At 34.8% G+C, this 25,397-nt stretch overlaps 2 protein-coding genes across 4 annotated transcripts; one reads left to right on the plus strand and one right to left on the minus strand.

The window, feature by feature from the left end:
* Positions 1-2,060: 2,060 nt before the first annotated feature.
* Positions 2,061-5,350, plus strand: LOC131613906 (GDSL esterase/lipase At5g03610-like). Its single transcript, XM_058885545.1, has 5 exons — positions 2,061-2,202; positions 2,304-2,501; positions 4,283-4,548; positions 4,697-5,006; positions 5,102-5,350. The coding sequence occupies exons 1-5, from the start codon at positions 2,136-2,138 to the stop codon at positions 5,329-5,331; spliced, it is 1,071 nt and encodes a 356-aa protein (XP_058741528.1). The 5' UTR covers positions 2,061-2,135; the 3' UTR covers positions 5,332-5,350.
* Positions 5,351-8,899: 3,549 nt separating this feature from the next.
* Positions 8,900-10,437, minus strand: LOC131613915 (GDSL esterase/lipase At5g03610-like). 3 transcript variants are annotated; one of them, XM_058885560.1, is made up of 4 exons: positions 10,282-10,437; positions 9,980-10,159; positions 9,590-9,858; positions 8,900-9,504 (listed from the first exon to the last, which is right to left on the minus strand). In XM_058885560.1, exons 1-4 carry the CDS (start codon positions 10,382-10,384, stop codon positions 9,007-9,009), a joined length of 1,050 nt encoding a protein of 349 aa, XP_058741543.1. In that variant the 5' UTR covers positions 10,385-10,437; the 3' UTR covers positions 8,900-9,006. The 3 variants fall into 3 exon arrangements, with proteins under 3 accessions (XP_058741543.1, XP_058741538.1, XP_058741548.1); XM_058885555.1 differs by having other exon boundaries at positions 9,590-9,861; XM_058885565.1 differs by having other exon boundaries at positions 9,590-9,861; positions 9,980-10,156; positions 10,282-10,389.
* Positions 10,438-25,397: the final 14,960 nt, after the last annotated feature.

Here is a 25,397-nt window from a genome sequence, read left to right on the forward strand (position 1 = left end):
GTCGAGGGGAGGAGAATGGTGGCGCTTCTTGAAGGCCAAGGCTTCTTGTTCGGGACAAGAGGGCCTAGAGGAGGGGTCCTAGAATAACGCTTCTGCTCTAATGCCCCAATCCTGACGTTTTATTGTCGGATTAAGGCATTAGCCTAGTTCAAAGATACGAATATGCAACCACGATCGGATCGACGTTGCGCCCAAAGGGATGACTTCGGAGATGGGATCTTGATGGTTCATGCCACCGATATTCCCACAGTGTAGAATGGGGGTATCACTTGCATCTTTTGAGGATGGAGGTGTAGTGAGGCCATCCCGGGGTTGCATGCGATCGCCATCTAGAGCGGCACAATTGGCTCATCATCAGTTTTATCAAGCTGACTAAGGGCATTATTTTAAGCATAAATATTCTCGTTGTTGCTGGCCATTGAGTACGAAAGTTAAGATCTCTGGTTTCTGAGTTCCTTGATGTTAAAGAAGATGAAAGAAGAAGAAACGGGGAAGCTCGATTCCCACAGACGATGCTACTGATCTTTATGAGTCAAAACAAGTGGGCCAGCAGCTACGGCGTGATCTTCGGTGGTGGTTGAGAAAAAAAGGGGGTTGTACTTGCAAGACACTCTGATGCCAAAGTAAGAACGAGAGCAAAGGTACAACAGAAAGTATAGGTTTGAGAGATAGTTCAATACCTTGCCTTCATGGAGGTGAGGGAAATTTATAATGTTCTTCTAAGAGTTTTACTATTTGGCCCGATATTTTGGGCTTGACGCAATTCCAGGCCCAAAATGCGGGTGACAGTTAGATTAGTCCTCGTCCATCAAGACAAAGTGAACTAGCCGTTGGCGAGGACGGGAGTGTTAGTGTCATCAGATGATACTTTATTGTGACGAATTCATCGTTCACGCGTGCTCGGTAGGTGGGCAAGAGGGAGGTGCAGTCGTTGCTTGCTGAAGTATCTGGACCAATGCTTATTGGATCGGATATGTAAATAGGAGTATATTGAGCCAATTCTAAATATTGGGCCAGTTCAGAATACCTTTTAAAAGAGTATATATTTAACCATGTTATATATCTAATAGTATTTTGAATTATTCTTTTTTAAAAGAGTAAATAAATATATTTACCATATTATACCTTTCAAAAAATACTTATTTTTTTCAAAAAACATATATCTTATTAATCATTTATTCTAAATATTTAGACTTACACATATTTTTTCTAAATAAACATGTAATTTTAAAAAAAATACTATTATAATTTTAAATACTATTATAATATACTATACTATTATAATAAACAAATGCTTTAATATACTATTTTTATTAATACACATAACAATGCAAAATAAATTTTATATATACTATTTTTAAATATACAAAATAAATAATATATTTTTTTAAGGCAACGGTCATATTGTGCGTGGGGCAGCGCCTCGCAAATGTAAATCTTTGGGAATTGGTGACTGCACGTGAGTTATTGTTATGTTTTTATTTGTTGTTTTTTAAACTTCAAGCGAATTCGGCTGCTCATTCTCTTGCGAGGGCGGTCAATTCTTGAGCTGGACGTAGTATGTTAGTTTCAACTCTTCATTGTATTGAACATCTTTTGATTAATGAATTATATTAATTTTGTTGTGATAAAAAAAAAGGTATAATTTGTAAGATGTTCGATAAGTAAAGTATGAAAGAGATTAAAAAAAATAATAGTACAAAATATATTAAAAAAACATGATAATAAAGAATACACCATTAATAAATAGAATGTTTGAACAAAACAAAATCAAACAGATAAAGATATTATCACTTCAGATTTTTTTTATTACCGAAAATCAATTCTAACAGAATTGATTACACTTTAAGAATGAGAAAGTGCTTAACTTATTTGACAAAATATTTGATACTTTTTAGATTTAGTTGTGTACCATCTTTGTTAATTTATTTAAAATTTTAATTTAAAAAAAATAATATAATATTAAAAGAATGACATGACATTGAATATCTTTATTTAATTAGAAAAAGGAATCTGTATCCAAACAAATTCAAGAGTGTTCACGTAATTACTTTCCTCCAGTTAATTTCTTTTCTTGTTATAAATAGGATCCAAAAGAGGATAGAGTTTCACATTTCAAATACTTTTGTTCATCAATGGCAAAGCAAATCGCAATGACGCTTCTCCCTTTACTTCTTCTTCTTCTTTTTACTTCAATAACAGGTATTGACTCAATTCATTCAATTAAATACTTTACTCTTTTCATTTTATTTGGTTCCTAAGTATGTGGTATTCAAGAATTAATTAATTAATTAATGTTGCAGAAATGGTGGAAGGGACTAAGAAAACACATGGAGTAACTGACAGCAACAACTCTGTAAAATTGTTTGTATTTGGAGACTCGTATGTTGACACAGGCAATTTCTTGGATTCACCAGCGTACAGACCTCCTTATGGAATGACATATCCTGGTACACCTGCTGGAAGATTCTCCGATGGTCGCGTCCTCTCTGATTACATTGGTAACGTACTCTTAACTCCGATTTCATCTCAATGAATTTCAATTAAAAGTAAATCATTCAAAACGATTTGAATTCAAATCATTGATGAAGAAATTATTATCTCAACGTTACTTATTTTCAAATTGAATTTCGAATACCAAGTCATAAGAAATTCTCGTCAGACTTTACTTGTTTTGCGCCTGAATTTTGGTCAAATCACTGTTAAGTAATAAATTTTGGTCAAATGCATAACAATTAATCTCTTTTTATATTTTTACATTTGATTGAATTTTCAATTGTTTTTTTTATAAACTAAACTTTTTTTATTGAGGTATAAATTTAACTATTTAAATATTTCCATTAGAAGCTTTTTTTCCAGTTTTATATTCATAATTATTTTAAGTTAAATATTAGGAATCAGATAAATAATCAAAAATTAAACAAACATTCAATAACAATACTATATTTTCAAATAACAATAATATATTTTCTCTTATCCTTATTATAAAATTTACTTTTTTAAATTATTGAATAAACAATGTATCTAATTTATATTTAGTATCCATACATTGACTGCTCAATAAATTTAAACAATAAATTTTGTCTTATATGAAAAATTAGAGAAAGTATTATTTATAAAATATTTAATAACTACAAGATGACAAGAATAATATTATATTTAATTTTAATTGTCTCTAACGGTACATTGGAGTTGAATCTTAATTTGTACTTTTTTTTATAGTATAAATCCATCTATTTAAAATTTCCCTTACTAGCTTATTTTTCCATTTTTAGTTGAGGGATCCCTATCCTTACTAGTTTTATTATGTAGATATAAGTAATTAATAAGTAAAAGTGTCTTAATCCATAACTACAACAAATATTCATAAGATGAGACATCTTGGTAAAAGTGTTTTAAACCTTCGATTATAAGTAATTAATTTCAGATTTAGTTTGGCTTTTTGGAAATGTAAAAATCAATTATAAAGATACAGAATTGATTCGGAATGATTTTAAGATTTTTATTTAGACAAAAGTACAATTAGGATCTATTTGTTTCGGTTTAAAAAAATGGTTTTTTTTCTTTGTATTTTTGAAAATAGATTTTTCAAAATCGTTTTTTAAATATTACAAATTTTTTTACATTTTGTTTTTTCTAAAATGAAACACTCATTTAACATCCTACAACATAAAGTATATTATTAAAGACGAAAACTTATTCAAAATCTCAATTTTTTCAAAAAGTTGTATTTGAAAAATAATTTTTATGAATATCTATTTAAAATAGCTTCAAAACTAAGTGATTTTTTGGAATTTTGATATCCAATTTTTTTCATAAATAAATAAAATAATCAAAATCACATTTTAAGAATAACTATTCAAACTAAATTTTCATTTGAAGCTTTTATAAAAAGTTTCTTTATAAAATTTTTTTATATAAAATTTTGTAGCACTATAAAAATCATTTTTAAAAAAATGCAAAACAAATGGACCCTTAATTTTGTCTCTAGAATTGATTTTACTTGAAGCTAGAATTTGTAGCTTCTGACTCTAGAATTGATTCTAGTTGATGTTTAGACTGTAATTTATTGTTCAAATCACTTTTATATAAATATATCTAAATATATCCAAACATAAATCAATTCTGATAAACTCAATTCTGATAGAATCAATTCTATTAGAATCAATTTTGTCCACCGCCAATCCAAACACACCAACCCTTTATATTTCTATTCCACCCTTTTTTGGTTATACTATTCCTCATGTTACTCTTTTTCTCATTATATATGTTTACTACACAGCCTCATTTCTGAAAATTGAAACCCCTACACCATACTCTTTGAAGAATTCCTCAAACCTACAGTATGGAATCAACTTTGCTCATGGAGGGGTTGGTATTTTCGAAACATTAACTAAAGGACCAAACATGACTGTCCAAATTGACTCACTCGAGAATCTAATCAAACAAAATGTTTATACCAAACAAGACCTTGAATCTTCGGTCGCCCTTGTAGCCGTTTCTGGAAACGATTACACTGCTTTCATAGCAAATAATAAAAGCATTACGGTAAGTGCTTAACGTTATTTTGCTCTTATTTAGTGTATACAGATGCGCGTTGATGATATTTGGTTTCTATACTGATGCGCGCTGATGATATCTGGTTTCTATTGAATTTTTCTTTTACTATATGTTTCTTTTTTATTCATTTTTGTAGGAGATAAAATCTTTTACAGAAACTCTTATCAAGCAATTAACGATAAACGTTGAGCGCATTCACAATTTAGGAGTAAACAAAGTAGCAATTGGTTTATTGGAACCTATTGGATGTTTGCCTCAAATAACTGTGGTAACTTTTCATCTTAGTTGCGTTGCTCCTTTAAATTCGGTAGCCCAAAATCACAATGAAGTATTGCTTCAAACTGTAAAACAACTTAACCAACAAGTTGGAAAATCGGTTTTCGTTACACTAGACCTCTACAATGCTTTCCTTTCTACCATTGAAATGATGCAGGAAAATCAAGATGGTAATTTATTTTTATCTTTTATTTTTTTTATTTTTTATTTTTATTTAGTGAATGTGTCTCTCTAATGGAGATGTAATGTTTTCTCTATTGTGCAGAAAACTTGAAACTGCTGAATCCATTATTAAAACCTTGTTGTAATGGAGATGGTTTTAAAAATTCTTGTGGAGTTGTGGATGATAAGGGAGAAAAGAAATATAGTTTATGTGATGAACCAGAGGCTTCATTCTTTTGGGACTATGTTCATCCTTCTCAAAATGGTTGGAATTCTGTCTACCAACAGTTGCAATCTTCTCTTGGTCAACTTATTGAAAAAATTAACATTTGATTTCCATGAACTTGTAATAATCTTCCGGAATTATGAATTTTATTAAAAAAATTATTCTTATACTTGATGTGTTTGTTGCCTTAGTAGTTAGAGGTTAGTCCTTTAATTTATAGGTACAAAGTTCAATTTTTTTTTAAAAATTGTTATAAAATAGTCATTAAAACCACCTTAATTAACAACAAAATTCCTTATTCCCCATTTTGTAAAGACATTTTATTTTTAATCCTTCTCCTTGTTTATAACATGGCTTGGTCATTAAATGGACTATTCTAGATCGGAACTAGAATTCACAATTATGTTTGTTTTAGGAGATTGAGAGTTGTTAATCTTTGATACGGTGGATCACGGAGGTGGACCTACAAGGTTTGCATTCCAACGTACAAGTTCTTCATTTAGAATTCACTGCATGACACTAGCAAGCATCCTGCAAATAGATTCATTAGTGACGCAAAATATAATATCATTAATGTAAATTTGAATTAAAATGAATACGCAACTTAAGCAAAAAAAAATTAATTCGAAAAATGTTTAATGCAAGATGAATTAAAAAAAATATTAATGCAACTGGTTTGATGCAAATGAAAAATAGTTGAATGATCATGATGAAATGAAAACAATTAAGGTAAATTAAGTGCAACAACGCGAGATAGTGAAGAACAGAACAACCATACTAATTACGAATATCTAGGACAAAACTTACTGCACAAGTAAAGTTAGCAAATAACAACACTAATACAATAAAAAAAACAATATGATCAAAAATATGATTTGATTCATCTTCCTTCACTTGTTTTGAGAATCCATTAATATTTCAAGACATTCCTGCATAAAATATCAATAGATAGAATTAGATACTTAATTTTTGTTGGGTCTATATGGTTAGTTAAAGAACACTTAGCCATGGTACCATTGGGAACTTTAACATTCTTAACATGACAAAGATGTCTAATGTGACATTTATCACCAAAATAATGACATATAGCTTTAGATAGATAAAATACTCTTTAAATTTTTTCTAGAAACGTTAGGGTTTTTCTTTAAAATGATTTCTCTTTCACTTGAAGAAGTAGAATTGATAGGAGATAGTGACATAACATGTGTTAATTTTCCTTTTTCCTACTTCACTTTGCTATCCGTGAGTTGTTTCAGCCCACTCTCATGCTTAGTAAGTTTTCGAAAAAAAATTGTGATGTCCAAAGTATTAATATTGTTAGATTATTTTATGGCGGTAACCTTTCGTTTCTATTCCCTGTACATTGACCTTAATATTTTGTTAGCACAATCTTTGTAAGAAACAAGCTTTTCTAATTTGTTTAGTTTGTTGATTAAGTAGAGGAAATGAGTCTGTATGGATTCCACATATTCTTTGGGTTACATACGAAAATGTTCAAACTCCTTTATACACGTGTTGATCTTAGAATGCTTGATGTCTTCAGTTCCCTTATAAAGGGTTTAAAGAGCGTTCCACATAGCTTGTGCTCTCTTATGATCTGAAATAGAGTATAATACTTTCACGCTTAAAGCTGAGAAAATATATTCCTCGCTTTGAAATCATACAAAGCCTTTTTGGTTTCATCACCTGTCCAATCCTTTGGATGTTTAACAGAGTTATCGTCTTCCTTTCTAGGGATGAAAGGTCCATCGGAAATTGCTACCCATAGATTTTTTTCAACTAATAGTAAATGTACATACATGTTTTCTATCCAATAAGCATAATTATTGTCTTTGGATCGTCTTCACCCATATTTCCAAAAATTTGAGTCTTAGACCTGATCAAAAGACCATCTCTCAAGCTAATTATTGGGTAAGAATATGGAGTGCATAAATGATCTAGAATAAACCCTTTTAACTATTAGACGATGACTTATCTAGTGGGGGTGAATAGATCCATAAGTCAAAAATGACTTTTTAAAACAGTTTTTAAGAATCACAAAAGTTATGGTAAGAGAAAGGTTTGACCTATATCAATTAAGTCGTATGAACTGAAGCGATTATTAGAAACTCAGATATGCGCACAATTGTAAAAATTGAATAACAATGATAAGCGAGTGGATACACATAATTCTCTATCAATCGTTTCAATAGGCTTACTAATATATGGTAACCTATTTCCAATGAAAATAATAAGAAAAACGTAAAATGACAAATTATCGAACACTTGACGTGCGATCGATTTTTCATATTTTTTTCAAATTTGTTGATATCAAAAACCTCTTACAATCACTTAGCTGACATTAAATAAAAATAAATATGACTAGATGAATGAGTGATTGACATTCTCAGCTGACATTTTTTAAATAACTAGGAATAGAAGAAGATGAGTTTAGTTTAGGACTCATTCATTTTTTTATTGTATTTTTTGTATGAATAGAATAATGTTATGTTATAGAAATGTATAACATTAAGGGCTTTTCTATTGGTTGGGTGGCACAACCAAGGGGTTAGATGAAATTTTACGTATTGATGGCCACCTCAACCGAGGGAATATGTGATCCATTTTATTATTTAAAATAAAAATCAAATGAAATACAATTTTTATGGGTTGTCAGCTCAACCAAAGAAATATGTAGTGTTATTTTAATTTAAATTAAAAAACGCAGTTATTGAGAATCAAATGTTTGTCTCTAAAATAAGTTAACTGTCAGTTGCGAGTTAGCTCAACCAAGGGAATCAACTGTCCATTTTTTAATTTTTAAATAAAAATAATTTGAGAAGCCAGGTGAATGACCTTTCTTATCACTTGAAAGCTCAATCAAAGGAATAAATAGTCTTTTTCTTAAATAAAATTAAAAATATGCAGTAGTTGTAAATCGAAAATATGTCTCTGAAAGACTTTTTTTTCAGTTGTTAGCTCAATCGAAGAAATAAATAGATTTTTTTGAAATAAAATTAAAAAGTGTAAATTTTGTTTTGCGTCTATTTTCCCCCCGATTGAATATTTGATCGATGTGAAAATTTGGTTGGTATATTCATCGGAATCAAGAGGCTTCTTGTGTTTTCTGTAATATGCGAGTGGAAGACATCAACCATGTTTTGGTTATTCTGTCCCAAGACGAACAGGCTATGGTATAAAGTATATCTTTGGATGGAATTAGATATCAATTTTATGGAGGATTGTTGCAGTGATATTTAAAAATGTGTTGAAGAATAGGATGGTAAAATGCCAAGCAATAGGGTAGGTGATATTTGGCTTACTGGTTGCTGGTGCATTTAGAAGTAAAGAATCAATATTATTTTTAACAATGTAGAATTGGACGTTTAAGAACTTTTTTTAATGATTTTATGGTATTTGTGGTGGTGGCTTGCAATAGTATTTAAGGATAGAGTCACTTCAAATTTTTATGAGTAGTTTAAAAAACCTCTTTGGTGCCTTTGATCCTTTATTGTCTAAGATTATCTTGTTATTCTTGTAAGGGTCAGAGTACTACCCAAAATACTCATTTGCTTAATTCAAAAAATTGCTTATAAAAAAAATATTTTTTGTAGTGTTATTAAATTAATAATTATATAGTGGTACTGAATTAGAAAATAATTAAGAGAAAGAATGTGAAAACATCAAATCCAAATATTGATCATTAAAGAAACTTATTTAATTATTTTGGTAGCCTTATTCTTTACTTAATAACTCAAGCACCTCTATAATATTTTTAAGTATAAGTTGCTTTTCTCTTTAAATTATAGGGACAGAGAAGTTCGCACCATCTTGTAAACAGCATCCCAGCCATTTTGAGTAGGATGAAAAGCGTCCCAAAAGAATGAAAGCTCCGGTTTATCACATAAACTATATTTCTTTTGTCCTCTCTCATCTACACTTCCGCACTCATAACTTGAACTCTCTGGAACACAACACGGTCGCAACACATTCTCCACGGTTGAGTTTTTCTGCATTGTTTCAATTACGGAAAGAAAAGATTTGTAGAGGTCTAGTGTCGCGACGAAAACTGATTCGCTTTCTTTATTCAGATCTTCCACAGCTTGGAGTAACATTTCGTTGTGCTTCATGAAGAGCAAGTTAATAGTGTCATTGCACTTATCATATGTTTTAGTTATTACTGGCAAACACCCAGTAGGCTCTTGCAATCCAATTGCTATTTTATTTATTCCGATGCTATGGATGCGTTTAAGATTTATTGACAACTGCTTTATGATTGAAGCACCGAATACTAATACATCCTGCAACATATAAAAGAATTCATCATCCATAGTGCATACATTAAAAAAGAGTTAGTATTACTCTTAAGTATGTTAAATCATTTACCTTAAGGCTCTTCCCATCTTTAAAGAAATATTGAAAATAGTCGTTACCAGCAACACTGACTAGGGCAAATGAGGAATCAATCTCAGATTTATTATATATATTTTGTTTGATTAACTCTTCAAATGTGTCGATTTGGGTAGTCATGTTCGGTCCTTTGAGAGATGTATCGAAAACACCGGTTCCTCCGTAGGCAAAGTTTATACCAAATTGAAGATCAGATGAATTTCTCAATGAATATGGTGCAGGAGATTTTATATTCAGAGAGGAAGCTGCTTAAATAAATGTGTGTTTGTTAGAACATCAACGAGTATATAAGATTAAAGAGAAATAAAAATAAAAGACAAAGAACATGATTGATATTTGTCAATGCATAGAAGATGGGAGAGTTACCAATATAATCGGTGAGAACGCGACCATCGGAGAATCTTCCAGATGGATGATGAGGAAATGTGATTCCATACGGAGGTTTATAAGACGGCGAGTTTAAAAAATTTCCTGTGTCAACATAGGAGTCTCCAAATACAAACAATTTTCTAGAGTCGTACCCATATGACGACTTCTCAGTCCCTTCTTCAAATTGCATGTAAAAATCAAATTAAAATAAGTCATTATATTTAAGTCATGCTAGTAATGTTTAGCATTTTAGGTGTAAAAATATTAGCTCAGATCATAATGTACATAAATAAGCGTACCTGTAGTTATTGATATCATGAAAAAGAGAATAAGCAAAGAGAGAAGCGTGATGATTGGTGGAGTTTGCTTTGCCATTGATGAAAAAAAATAAGTATTGTACATGTATTGGGCGATATAGGATACGTATAAATACTACTCAAACTAAAAGAATCATATACTGTATATTGTCGATGATGATAGCGTATACGTTACACATAATTTGAACGTGGAAGAAATTGATATGCAACATGACAAAATGATGCACTCAAATTAATTAACTACACTTTTGATTAATTAGAAATATATATACAAATAGATGGTTCCATATATGAAATGACATTGCGTTTAATGAAGTATTATGACTACTATAAGGAATACAGAATATTTGCATTTAAGGGGGCAAAAGGATAGATGAACGATTGAATTATATTACTAAACTAAAGTAGTTTGCTGTTAAATCTTGGAACTTATATCTTGGAATTTGTCAATAATATATAATGGACTCTCTGCTATATCAAGTTTACCCAAAGTATGTACGTAGTTACTAGCAGAAAAAGTTATTACCAAAAAATTTCAATTATCCAAATATGTGTATAAGTGGATTTGGAATCACTCTAAAAATGACTTCTTTTTTTTCTTTTTTTTCTTTTCTTTAAATGATCATAAAATTATATAAATGGCTTTAGAGAGAGAAAATTTTCCTCTCCCTTCTCTCTAGGTTTCTTAAATTTTGTCCTCTGTTGGCTCAGATATGAGAAATTTTTCTGCGCAAGGGGGTGGTTGGATGAAAGTAGGCAGGAACGGGGTGAATAAGGGTGATGAAGGTAGGTGGGATGTGGCGGGAGGGGGTGGTAAGAAGCCGGAGAAAGCGAAGATCACGTCTTTTTTCTTTACGGAGTTCAGCTTGAAATGGAGGGCTAGAGACCTTTTGTTTGAGTTCAAAGATTTGGGAGAGATAGATGAGGTTGTCATACCTCCGCGAAGGGATAAACGAGGACGTAGATACGGCTTCGTGAGGTTTATAAATGTTTTAGATGAGAAGCTACTTGCTACCAAACTGGATAGTATGGTGCTTGAAGGGAGGAAACTCTTTGCGAATCTCCCCAGGTTCCAGAGAACGGAGAAGGTTGTAGATGTTATTGATTGGCTGTATTTTTTGGTAAAACAAATAGTGTCTTTATCATGTCAAACCTGGTGTCATGACATGCATTGTTTTGAATGTTATTGATTGGCTGTATTTTTTGGTAAAACAAATAGTGTCTTTAACATGTCAAACCTGGTGTCATGACATGCATTGTTTTGAAGTTTTTCTTGTGCAGGCTTTTACCTGATGTCAAGACCGATGTCATGACATCCGAAGCTGCTGTGTTTTATTATGTTCTCGGCATGGTTGTTTGATCTGTTAAGACTTTGCGCGCCTCTTTTGGAAACTTTGGATATTGGTTTGTTTCAGAACAGCTTTATGCGATGGTTATTCATAGGATCTTTGCTTTATGGAAATGGTATTAATTAGGTTTAAAACTAATATTGGATCCAAGGCCCAGCTGTTGCAAGGTTATTTATAACAAGTGAAGAAGCTGCTGGATGTTGTTCTTTTTGGTTTTTTAGGGTTTGCCGTCCAGAAGTTTGCTGTTTTTCTGTGTTAGTTTTCTTGTAAGCCAAACAATCATCATGATGATTGTCTTGGTCTAGGCGTTTTTGTTTTGGGTTGTAAGAAGTACTCAAAGCTTTTAAGCAAGAGTACTATTGTACTTGATCAAAGCTTTTAAGCAAGATCAAGTTGTGTTTTTGAAGAGTGTCTTCTTTAGTCATTCGTCTGTTAGATCTTCATCACTGCTGTGATTGAGGGGGAGTGAGTAGGATCTCTGGTCTAAGTTGTTTAGATTGAAGTTGCATTGGGTAGATATTAAGTGAAAGGCGTAATATTGAGTTGTATTACCTTGAATTGATATTACTTATAGTGGACTTCCTCCCTGGCTTGGTAGCCCCCAGATGTAGGTGTGTTTGCACCGAACTGGGTTAACAATTTTCCTGTGTTGTTTTCTGTTTACACTTTGTTCATTTGTTTAAAAACATTCAGATAGTGATGTCGTGACATCCTGTAAGACATCGCGTGTCTGAGTCCAGAATTTCAATTGGCATCAGAGCAGGCACCCTGCCTGTTTTTACTGGGTGAGATCTAGGGAAAGTATTTTCTGGTTCGATGGACAAAGAAGGTGGTGGATTTATTATGAGACCACCCGTTCTGGATGGCTCTAATTATGATTATTGGAAACCTCTCATGGTGGCCTTTCTGAAATCTGTGAACAGCAAAGCATGGAGAGCTGTGAACAAAGGATGGGAACATCCTGTTATTACTGATAAAGATGGCAACAAAACTCTTAAACCAGAGGAAGATTGGGACAAAGATGAAGAGGCATTGGCGCTTGGCAACTCTAAAGCCCTAAATGCTTTATTCAATGGAATTGAAAAAAATATATTCAGACTGGTGCACCAGTGTGAACTAGCCAAAGATGTCTGGGATATCCTAAAGACTACTCATGAGGGCACCTCCAAAGTGAAGATGTCAAGACTTCAACTGCTAACTACAAAATTTGAAAATCTAAGGATGAGGGATGATGAAAGTATTAAGGATTTTCATATGAATTTACTTGATATTGCTAATACCTCAGAAGCTTTGGGAGAAAAAATGTCTGATGAAAAGTTGGTAAGGAAAATCCTTAGATCCCTACCTAAGAGATTTGATATGAAAGTTACAGCTATAGAAGAGGCACAGGACATCAGCAAAATGAAGGTAGAAGAGTTAATTGGATCCCTTCAAACCTTTGAGATGGGAATCAATGAAAATTCTGAAAAGAAGAACAAGAGCATAGCCTTTGTGTCCAACTCTCAAGAGGAAGTAGAGGAAAGTAGAGAAGAGAATCTATCTGAATCTATAGCTATGCTTGGCAAACAATTCAACAAAATTATAAGAAGAATGGATCAGAAGCCAAGACCTAATGTCAAGAACATCTCATCTGACATCAGTAGATCTTATGACTCTGGCAGAAGAGAGAAACCAGAAGAAAAATACAATCACAGTAAAGGGATTCAATGTCATGGATGTGAAGGGTATGGACATATTAGAGCTGAATGCCCTACCTATCTCAAGAAACAAAAGAAAGGATTGACAGTCTCCTGGTCTGATGAAGATTCTGAGAGTGATTTTGAAGAAGAATCTGCCAAACATGTCACAGCTCTTACTGGAGTATGCAACTCAGATGAAGACTCTAGTGAAGATGAGCTATCCTTTGAAGAACTGGCAACCTCCTACAGAAAGCTCTGTATCAGAAGTGCTGAAGTATGTCAAAAAGGTGAAAGGCAGAAGAAATACATAGCCCAGTTGGAGGCTGATAACAAAGAGCTTAATGAAACTATATCTGAACTGAATGGTGAAATTATCCTGTTACAATCCAAACTTGATCAGATGTCAAAATCAGTAAAAATGTTGAACAGTTGCACGGATATGTTGGAGGAGATCTTGCAAGTTGGAAAAAGTTCAAGAGATATGTCTGGTATAGGATTTGTTGGTGCAAAGAAATATGTCCAAGATAGTAGCAGAACTAAACCTGAAGCTGAGATGTCGAAGCCGATGTCAAAACATGCGACTCAACATCACGAGAAAGGTGAAATGAAGAGAAAGTTTCAAAGATGGAGATGTCATTACTGTGGAAGATTTGGACACATTAAGCCTTTTTGCTTCAGACTATATGGATATCCAGATCAAACTCCTTCTTACAAACCTAAGCAGATCATGCCCATCCAGAAGCAACAATGGAAACCTAAAAGTATGGCTCTAATAGCCCATACATCTCTTAGAGTTTCAGCCAAAGAAGACTGGTATTTTGATAGTGGATGTTCCAGACACATGACTGGAATCAAAAATCTGCTTGTTGATATCAAGAGTCATTCTACAAGTTATGTAACCTTTGGTGATGGAGCTAAAGGAGAAATCAAAGGAGTTGGAAAATTAGATTGTTCAGGAGTGCCAAACTTAGAAGGTGTTTTGTTGGTCAAAGGCCTGACTGCCAATCTCATAAGCATCAGTCAACTCTGTGACCAAGGATACCAAGTCAACTTCACCAGAGCTGAGTGTGTGGTTATTAATGAAAAAAAGGAAGTCGTAATGAGGGGTGTCAGATCCAAAGATAACTGCTACTTGTGGGTGTCTCATGAATCAAGCTATTCTACTGTTTGTTCTAAAGAAGAAGAAGCAAAGCTGTGGCACCAAAAACTTGGTCACCTTCATCTAAGAGGTATGAAAAGAATTATTTCTCTGGAAGCTGTAAGAGGAATTCCTAAGCTACAAATTGATGAAGGAAAAATATGTGGTGAATGTCAGGTAGGAAAACAAACCAGGATGTCACATCCAAAGGTTAAACATCTGACTACTTCCAGAGTTCTTGAACTTCTACATATGGACTTGATGGGACCAATGCAAATAGAAAGTCTTGGAGGAAAGAAATATGCTTATGTGGTTGTGGATGACTACTCCAGGTACACTTGGGTAAACTTCATCAGAGAAAAGTCATATGTGTTTGATGTTTTCAAGGACCTATGTCAAAGAATTCAAAGAGAAAAAGAAAATGGTGTTGTGAGAATTAGAAGTGATCATGGAAAGGAATTTGAGAATCAAAAGTTTACTGAATTCTGCTCCTCTGAAGGAATACATCATGAATTCTCTTCCCCTATTACTCCACAGCAAAATGGGGTTGTTGAAAGAAAGAATAGAACTATTCAAGAATCAGCAAGAGCCATGATCCATGCTAAGAATCTTCCTATCTACTTCTGGGCTGAAGCCATGAATACTGCTTGTTATGTCCATAATAGAGTTACCTTAAGAAAAGGAACCTCTACCACCCTATATGAGATCTGGAAGGGAAGAAAACCCACTGTCAAATACTTCCATGTGTTTGGTAGTAAGTGTTACATTCTTGCTGATTGAGATCACAGGAGGAAGATGGATCCCAAGAGTGATGAAGGAATCTTTCTGGGCTACTCTACAAACAGTAGAGCTTATAGAGCATTCAACTCAAGAACCAAAATAATAATGGAATCCATAAATGTTGTGGTTGATGATGTTCACAATCAAGCAGATGTCACAGAAGATGTCGGAACATTCTGGGATTTTACAGCAGAAGGTTCTACAAGAGAAGATGATTGCAGTCCCACTATCACAGAAGCTGAGACTGAACCCCCTAACAAGAGTCCCTCTATAAGAATTCAGAAAGATCATCCTAAAGATCTTATTATAGGAGATCTCAACAGTGGAGTTATTACAAGGTCAAGAGAAGTTGTCTCAAACTCTTGTTTTGTGTCAAAAATTGAACCTAAAAATGTCAAGGAAGCATTAACAGATGAGTTCTGCATTAATGCCATGCAGGAAGAACTAGGTCAGTTTGAAAGAAATGAAGTATGGGAGCTGGTACCAAGACCTAAAGGTACTAATGTCATTGGAACTAAATGGGTTTACAAGAACAAGTCAGATGAACTGGGAACTGTTATCAGAAACAAAGCAAGGCTAGGTGCTCAAGGATACACCCAAGTTGATGGAATTGACTTTGATGAAACCTTTGCTCCTGTTGCCAGACTTGAGTCAATTAGACTATTGTTAGGGATTGCATGTATTCTGAAATTCAAACTATACCAGATGGATGTGAAGAGTGCTTTCTTGAATGGATATTTGAATGAGGAAGTCTATGTAGAACAACCTAAAGGTTTTGCAGATCCAAACCACCCTGATCACGTATACAAATTAAGAAAAGCTCTTTACGGTCTGAAACAAGCTCCTAGAGCTTGGTATGAGAGACTAACTGAGTTTCTTACTAGCAATGGATACAGGAAAGGAGGGATAGATAAAACTCTTTTTGTTAAAGACGAAGGAGGGAAGATTCTGATAGCTCAAATCTATGTGGATGATATTGTATTTGGTGGGATGTCAGACACGATGACTAGGCATTTTGTTGATCAGATGCAATCTGAATTTGAAATGAGTCTAGTTGGAGAATTAACCTATTTTCTTGGGCTGCAAGTCAAACAGATGGAAGACTCAACCTTTCTCTCTCAGAGCAAGTATGCTAGAAACATTGTCAAAAAGTTTGGAATGGAAAATGCTTCTCACAAAAGGACACCAGCACCTACCCATTTGAAGCTGTCCAAAGATGAAAAGGGAACCAGTGTTGATCAAAGTCTATACAGAAGCATGATAGGAAGTCTGTTGTATCTTACAGCCAGTAGACCTGATATTGCCTTTGCTGTTGGGGTATGTGCTAGGTATCAAGCAGAACCCAAAACCAGCCATATCAATCAAGTCAAGAGGATCCTGAAATATGTGAATGGTACTTGTGAATATGGAATGCTCTACTCTCATGGGTGTGAACCTATTCTCACTGGATATTGTGATGCAGACTGGGCAGGAAGTGCTGATGACAGAAAAAGTACTTCAGGAGGATGTTTCTTCTTGGGTAATAATCTTATTTCATGGTTCAGCAAGAAACAAAATTGTGTGTCCCTGTCCACTGCAGAGGCAGAATACATTGCAGCAGGAAGTAGTTGCTCTCAGCTTGTTTGGATGAAACAAATGTTAACAGAATACAATGTCACACAAGATGTCATGACATTATATTGTGACAATTTAAGTGCCATCAACATTTCAAAGAATCCCATTCAGCATAGCAGGACCAAGCACATTGATATTAGACATCATTACATTAGAGATCTTGTTGAAGATAAAACAATTGTCTTGGAACATGTTGCTACAAACCTTCAACTAGCTGATATTTTCACAAAAGCCTTGGATGCAAATCAATTTGAAAATCTAAGAAGCAAACTGGGCATTTGTCTCTGTGAAGGATTATAGCAATTAATTGGGTGTGCGACCAGCACTATCGCTCACTTGAATGTCAAGTATACTCTGCTGATGGTGGTGATGATCATACTGTTGGTAGTGATGGCTGAGGAGGTTAAGGATGCTGATGCCCAGACTAGTAGTTCCAGTGAAGTGGAAATGAGTAAGGAGGATACTGAAGATACTGCTGGTTCTGAAGTGTAAATCTTTATCTGTTGTTTGGCTCCTTTTGTGGCTAGAAAGGGGGAGAAGTGAAAGTGATAGATGATGACTTGATTGTTGCTGGTTGTTTGCTGTAATTGTTTCTCTGTGTTACTTTTGGTTCCTTGGATGTACTATGATTAATCAAGCAGAATGTTGTTGGCTGACAGAATTTATTTCTCTGGATTCTTGTTTCTATTGGCTGCTGTGCGTTCTCTAACCTCTGATGGTATCATCTATTATTGTTTTAGCCAAAAATTCGCCAAAGGGGGAGTTTGTAGATGTTATTGATTGGCTGTATTTTTTGGTAAAACAAATAGTGTCTTTATCATGTCAAACCTGGTGTCATGACATGCATTGTTTTGAATGTTATTGATTGGCTGTATTTTTTGGTAAAACAAATAGTGTCTTTATCATGTCAAACCTGGTGTCATGACATGCATTGTTTTGAAGTTTTTCTTGTGCAGGCTTTTACCTGATGTCAAGACCGATGTCATGACATCCGAAGCTGCTGTGTTTTATTATGTTCTCGGCATGGTTGTTTGATCTGTTAAGACTTTGCGCGCCTCTTTTGGAAACTTTGGATATTGGTTTGTTTCAGAACAGCTTTATGCGATGGTTATTCATAGGATCTTTGCTTTATGGAAATGGTATTAATTAGGTTTAAAACTAATATTGGATCCAAGGCCCAGCTGTTGCAAGGTTATTTATAACAAGTGAAGAAGCTGCTGGATGTTGTTCTTTTTGGTTTTTTAGGGTTTGCCGTCCAGAAGTTTGCTGTTTTTCTGTGTTAGTTTTCTTGTAAGCCAAACAATCATCATGATGATTGTCTTGGTCTAGGCGTTTTTGTTTTGGGTTGTAAGAAGTACTCAAAGCTTTTAAGCAAGAGTACTATTGTACTTGATCAAAGCTTTTAAGCAAGATCAAGTTGTGTTTTTGAAGAGTGTCTTCTTTAGTCATTCGTCTGTTAGATCTTCATCACTGCTGTGATTGAGGGGGAGTGAGTAGGATCTCTGGTCTAAGTTGTTTAGATTGAAGTTGCATTGGGTAGATATTAAGTGAAAGGCGTAATATTGAGTTGTATTACCTTGAATTGATATTACTTATAGTGGACTTCCTCCCTGGCTTGGTAGCCCCCAGATGTAGGTGTGTTTGCACCGAACTGGGTTAACAATTTTCCTGTGTTGTTTTCTGTTTACACTTTGTTCATTTGTTTAAAAACATTCAGATAGTGATGTCGTGACATCCTGTAAGACATCGCGTGTCTGAGTCCAGAATTTCAAAGGTTGTATCAGTTCAAGGAGGCTTGAAGCCGCCGGTGAGAAGGGTTAATGGCGAGGGTTCTTCTCAAGGAGGTTTTTCTGGTCAGACTTTTAGAGCTTGGTCGGATAAGAGAAGCTTTGCGGAAGTGTTGAAAGGTAGAGATGCAGGTTGTGCAACTAAGGTTTTTGGTTCGAAGGCAAAACCTGTTTCGTTCTTAAGTGACAAGGAGGAGTTGGAGAGATATAGGAAAGCGTATACAGGTGTTATTAAGGAGTCTAGCTCGGCCTTGAATCTGAAGAAACTCTTCCATGAAGAAGGTATCTTTTCAATAAGGGTAACGATCATTGGACCAAACTTGTGCTTGCTTGAGGACTTGGTGTGTGGTGAGGTGGAGGTTTTTATCGAGGAGAGGAGAGTGTGGTGGGAGAGTTGGTTCAGTTCTATAAAGCCTTGGGAGCCGAAAGACGTCGACTTTGAGAGATTTGTCTGGCTGCGCTCTTTTGGCATTCCATGCCATGCTTGGGGTGCAGATTTCTTCAAAGTTTTGATTGAACCTTTGGGTAAATTCATCAAGTGTGACGAGTATACGGAAGCCAGATTTTGCATGGACGAAGCTAGAATTCTGGTCAAGACGGGGAGTATGGAGCTGATAGATGTAAAACTTTTCGTGGTCATCGATGGTACATCTTATCAAATATTTCTGAGAGAGGACTTGTCGTTCAAGAGGAATTTAATGGTGCACTCTTGTGTTAATGATGAAGTTTCTTTGTCTGAGGCTTCTTCCTTTGGGGGTTACTCCGACAATGAGATGGTAGGAGTAGAAGGGACCGAGGAAGAGTCTACGGCACCGGAGAAGGTTGCTACACCGGTGTTGGAATCTGTGACGGAAAGAAAAAGTTTACGTAGGGATGGTAGAGTAGACTGTGCGGCGGATAGCAGCTATAATACACGCAAAAAGGATGTTATCAGTGATATGGAAGGAAAGAAAGAAACAGAAGGTAGATTTGGGGTTAAGGAGGTACCTGAAAAGGAGAGTTTTGTCGCAGAGTCATTTAATGAAAGCAGTCAATTTCATGGTTTAGGTGATGGAGGGGTTTTAAGTCAATCTAAACCCTGCTCTAAAAATGACACTTCTTTAAAAGTTTGTGGGCCCAAGGTGAGAGAAGCACAGAAGTTGGTGTCATACCCTAATTTTTGACCCCCCTGAGATGACATATCTTCAGGATTTTCATCAGGACAAGACAAGTACCCAGAGCAGTCATTTCTCCATCTGGTACTTAATCGAGGATGCTCAAAGACAAGAAAGCTCAGGCAAAGGATCAATCAATACAAATATTAGTTTCTAATACAATCATAGGGCCCAAGAACTTCATTTTTTCTCATCTATGATTGATTAGACATCCAGTCATCTGAGTACAGGTTTACTCAGGTCACCAGACTAGGGTTTTGAGCCTATCAAGGACTGAAATCAGGGATCACATTTGGGAAACCCTAAAAAACCTCAGAGGGTCATTCAAAGACATCAATCATCTTCAAATAACTCATATGACAAGATCTACTAGACATCACACTTCAATTCAAAGTCTACAGTCATTATTTTCACATGGTCGACAAATTAGGGTTTTGACCTAATTCACCAAGATAGTTGACTTTTGATCAGGGCATGAATCCAAAACTCAAGACATGATTCAAGGATCTCTACTACCTCCATATAATCCATTTATATCATCCATTTGGGGAGAAGATCTTATTTCTACACAAAAGCCCAAAAATTCACTTTGTCAGGAAAAAGTCAACTGTGAAGGATCATCATTGACTTTTAAGGTTTTTGGTCAAAAAATGACTTTCAAAGATCAATATCATCAATATATGGATGTCAAAGTCATTTGGCCAAAGAAATTCAAAGAAATTCATCAAGGAGCGAAAAGTCGGGAATTAGGGTTTTTGAAGGCATGGTGAGATCTCAAAATTTCACCTACACAACTCAAAAAACTTCCAACATGAAAGTTGTAGATCTTGCCAAATAAAACAACATCTTACAAGGGAACTTTTTTCAAAAGATCAACCATTTATGAAGTTTTGGAAATTTTGGAGTTTAGGTCATAAACACTTAGAAATTTTTCTAAGTGTTTTAACCTAGTTTTCTTCCAACTTTGGCCTCATTTTTCACAAATTTCCCAAAGGATTCTGAAGAAGACATAAACTAATGATTTAAAGTAGATGTTTAGGGCTTTCCAAATTGTGTTCAACCTTCTCAAAATTCAATTTGAGCTAAGAGTTATGCTTGTTCAAAGTTGGCCTCATGAAGTGAAATTATAGGTCATGCATCATTTTGGAACTTTGAAGTTTTGTGCACATGACCTCAAATACAGATGCTACATGACCCATAATACATCTGCAAACATGCCATGCATTCATTTTCACCATGCCATGATAATTGAAGAAGATTCCTAAAACAAGAACATGTGATTATGTAATGATTACATTTGAGAATTTATGGCAAATTGATGAATCACCCAAGGAATCTTCTCACCAACCAATTAGAGCTCACTTTGCATCTGAATTGTCCCCTAAGATCAGATAGAATCAATGGATAGGGGAGGTGGCTCGAAAATGCAATGATCACATTTGGATATTCTTTGAAATTTCTTCATGGCTAAGAAACCAAACTTACTTCACTAAGCAAGCTCACTCTCCCAATCAGTACTGAGACATTTGCCTATAAATAGAGGCCTCATTCTCATTCAAAAAAGACACCAAAGCAACCATATTACTTGCTTTCTCTTTCTCTTCTCTTGTTCATTGTTTTTTCAAAGTTCTTTGGCAAGAAGAATCGATTTCTTCAAACCAGAGCTTATCTTTGGGAAGTGAGCATTCTAACATCTCAAGGGAGGTCATTTGAGGTGATCCAAGCACCTGGATCACTTCTGTAGGTGGAGGAACACCATTGTTGCTCTCACTTTGGAGCATCTGCAGTTGGAGGTCCATGGAGTGATTCAGAAGGTTTCAAGGCAAGCCAATCATCCAGACACACTCCTCAGGTCATAGTGAAGCTAACCAGATGGCTGCAGCTCATCTGTAACTCGAGAATCAACACCCTCCATGTTCACTTGAAGCTGAAATCGAGGGAGGTCCATAGAACAATTCAGGAGGTTTGAGGTCATTACAAGCATTCAGTTAGCATCACTGAGCCACAAGGAAGCTTTTGGGATCATTCATACAAGCCCAGTTGCTCTCTATCATCCTCACGATCTCCATTTTCAGAGGTAAGTTTCTGAACTCCCTCTCTTTAATTTAAGTACTCTTTATGAAATAGCTCGATTCTATCTTGTTCAGCATCATCAGAGGATTGAAAACCCTCTATCATCATCCATTTATCTTTCAGCATAGTCATTTAATTTAATTTTGAAATTTTAGGGTTCTTCACGATTTATGGTAAATTAGTTAGATGTAGTTAATGATAGTTCATGTTAGTTACATATTTAGAATCGTGAGTGAATTTAGAGCAAGTTTCATGTTTACATCGTTGCAAATGGTTGAGAAACGAGTAAGTTCAGAAATTCAAAAATGGAGAGCTTGAGGTTGAAGACGAAGATGGTGGTGGCGCGCAAATATGAATTCTCAGGGCAGGGTTTATTTTATTTTGAGTAGTATGCGTTTTACAAACGAATTCATCGTTTGCCCTAGTGGCCTCACATGCGCTCTTAGTCTCCTCATGCCTCAAGTCTGGGGTTCGAATCCCCCTCGCCCCAGACTTTTTCATCCTTTTATTTTTTTTTTCAGATTTATCTAACTTGTTTTAAAACAAAACCAAATGCGCGCGTGTTATAGTCACCAACTGGCGTTTGGCTCAGTGGTGTTGTTTTGAGTGTGTGGCTATAAGGGCGTGAGTTCAAGCCTTGCTAGGACCAAAACCTAATTTTTTATCACTTTTCTAACTTAATTCCTTCACAACTTTAACCAATTATTTAACTTATCAAATTAATTCATTTTGACTTCATTTTTTAAACACTTGTTGATTAATATATATATTTTATAAATAATAAAAAAAAATCATAAAAATATTATTTATTTCATGTATTTTAATTAGGTTTAAAATAGTATGTTTTAAATGTTTTCTTAAATACTTTAAAATATATATATTCATTTTGTTTTAACCTAATTACTTTGTGAATAATGTTATGATAAAACCCTATTTATTTAGGTCTTAATTAGGTATATATTTCATCTTTGCCTTAATTAAGTTGACTTTTGTCAATTTGCAAAATTGTTTTCAATCTCCGATTAAACAGACGATTAAGGTTTTCAAACAACAAAACCTTATATCATTTCAATCATTTTCAACTGTTTTCATAAACAGTAATTCATTTTTAAGTGGGCCTCTAATAGAGTGTAAGTCCCAAAAAACCTTCTCTTCTTAGCTTGTTTTCAAAACTGTATTTTCAAAATCTTCTTTCTGTTTTCAAAACATTCTTCTGGTATTTGAAGGGCATTATTCCCGGTGAAACTCTTCAGATACCTATGTGACCTTTGTCCATCTTCACTTCTTCTGTTTTCAAAAAACCATTAACTGTTTATCATATACATTCAACTGTTATCAACAAAACAACAAAAATACTGTTGAGGCTCTGTACATACTTCTTCAAAGGCCTCCACTCCATCCAGGTTAGGCTTTACAAGCTTTCAATTTACAGTCTTTGTTTAAATTACTGTCAAATATAAACTGTACATATATTTGTTTAGAACTACGTTTGAGTGTAAACCCTAGGACAGTTAAACTATATATATATTATAGGAATATGACCTAGGATTGAGAATGTCTTCCCGGTGAAGGCTCTTTCCTAATTAGAGATCTGTAGTTCAAACCCCCAAGATGAATTATTCCCGGTGAAACATCTTGGCAAAAACCTTGGAATCCAAATAACAGGACACATCCACCCAAAGAGGAATTATTCCCGGTGAAACCTCTTACCCATTTGCTTAGAGCCAAAATAAGTTCAAAAACTACATAGCTTTCTCTTGTGCTATAACAAGGACCCTCGATTAGCCTCCTCTTGGGCTTTGTACAAGGACCCACAGGCTTCTTAAAAGCATTTCCAGCTTCCTCTTGAGCTTGTATACAAGGACCCATCAGGTTTCTTATAAACATAGGAACAGGTCTTTAGTCACCTTTTAGCCTACCCTGGTGAGTTTCTTCCAATTTAAACCAGACTTTAAACAAGCTAAGTTTGTCTCAATTTTACATTGAGCACACCTTTTGGAATGAGAGACATGGACAGTCTCTGTCACCCTTATCTTCATCAATCCTCCTTAATAGAGTCTAGGATCCATGTTTTGGTCATCTTCAGCATTGAGTCAGCCTTCATCTTGGGCTTTAAACAAGAAGTCTCCACTAGATAATCTTTCTGCCAATCTTTTCATCCTTTAATAATTAATGGAGTGCTACCCAAATCATTCATTTCAAAACCCCTGGAAAGGGTTAGCCTCCAAAGTCAATTAATAAATAAAGATTCATTTCTCTTAGGAGATAATTCCCCAAAAGAGTCAAAACCCCTGGAAAGGGTCAGCCTCCAAAAACATGATAAAAGTCAATCTTTCACAAACAATTCTACCAACTGAGTCAAAATCCCTGGAAAGGGTTAGCTTCCAAAGAAAAACAGTCTTTCAATAAATAAAATCTCCTCAGTAGAGTCAAAACCAATAAAAACAGTTAGCCTCAACCTTGGGCTTCATGCAAGGCACCAAACAATAAAACTCCCCTGTCAAGAGTCTGCCTCAACCTTGGGCATTGTACAAGGCAGATAATAGAGTCTCCCCAGTGAGTTCTTCATCATTCAGTAGCCTCAACCTTGGGCTTTGTACAAGGCAGATAAACCATATTTTTCATGTGTCAAAGATTCCTAACACTTAGGATCTTTCCCCATATAGTCATCCATACTTAATTCATTTAAGAGTCCGCCACAACCTTGGGCTTTGTACAAGGCAGAAAATAATGTTTTCCCTAGCAACAGTCAGCCACAACCTTGGGCTTTGTACAAGGCACACAAAATAGAGTCATTCATAGTCTTAAAAATTCAATTATCCTCAACAGTTAGCCACAACCTTGGGCTTTGTACAAGGCACATAAATAGAGTCTCCCTAAGTAGAGTCAGCCTCAATTCTGGGCTTTGTATAGAACACAAAAATACCCTGTAATTAATCCCCACTGGAGTCATCTCCCAGAGTCAATAATATTAATTAATCAATCAAAAAGCCTCAAGCTTGGGCCTCATACAAGCCAGCTAAAGTCAGATCTTCTATACAGTAGATAGACATAGCTTATCTCTATAGAGAGATATTTTTACTACCTACCACATTCAAACAAACATTTCAATTTCAATTTTAATCAAGTCTCCCATTTAGGATTTTGAAAGGCATGAGCTGGCAGTAAAACCCAGACATGTGGTAACTTTCCCTAATTTGGATGAGCATCTTTCTTTCATTTAAGAGGCATTTGACTGGTATACTTGCACATACACAAGTAAGTTCCCCCTCTTGAATGAAATGAATTCAGTTATTCTGTCACTCCTTTAAATGTTTGTGGTAGAATAGTACAAATACCTCTCTGTAGAGATGATTTCATGTCTCTTTACTGTAAACAGAGATTTAATTCCAAGCTTCAACCTTGAGCTTCAAGCAAGGCACCAAAAAAACAATTATTTCCCTAGTTAGTTCCCCGAACTACATTAAGCTCTGACTTCCACTAGGGATATGTAGGCATGAGGTTCACAAGGAATCTCAGCGAGC

The sequence above is a fragment of the Vicia villosa genome, linkage group LG1 (genome assembly GCF_029867415.1).
Source record: "Vicia villosa cultivar HV-30 ecotype Madison, WI linkage group LG1, Vvil1.0, whole genome shotgun sequence".
Classification (NCBI taxonomy): domain Eukaryota; kingdom Viridiplantae; phylum Streptophyta; class Magnoliopsida; order Fabales; family Fabaceae; genus Vicia; species Vicia villosa.

What these genes read in the sequence shown, in the direction of transcription:
- LOC131613906 (XM_058885545.1), top strand. Translation starts at nt 2,136, where the DNA reads ATGGCAAAGCAAATCGCAATGACGCTTCTCCCTTTACTTCTTCTTCTT. An exon ending in TCTTTTTACTTCAATAACAG is followed by an intron (nt 2,203 to 2,303) that starts GTATTGACTCAA and finishes TTAATGTTGCAG; the next exon opens with AAATGGTGGAAGGGACTAAG. An exon ending in CGTCCTCTCTGATTACATTG is followed by an intron (nt 2,502 to 4,282) that starts GTAACGTACTCT and finishes TTTACTACACAG; the next exon opens with CCTCATTTCTGAAAATTGAA.
- LOC131613915 (XM_058885555.1), bottom strand. Translation starts at nt 10,384, where the DNA reads ATGTACAATACTTATTTTTTTTCATCAATGGCAAAGCAAACTCCACCA. An exon ending in CGTTCTCACCGATTATATTG is followed by an intron (nt 9,862 to 9,979) that starts GTAACTCTCCCA and finishes CATTTATTTAAG; the next exon opens with CAGCTTCCTCTCTGAATATA. An exon ending in AAGATGGGAAGAGCCTTAAG is followed by an intron (nt 9,505 to 9,589) that starts GTAAATGATTTA and finishes TATATGTTGCAG; the next exon opens with GATGTATTAGTATTCGGTGC.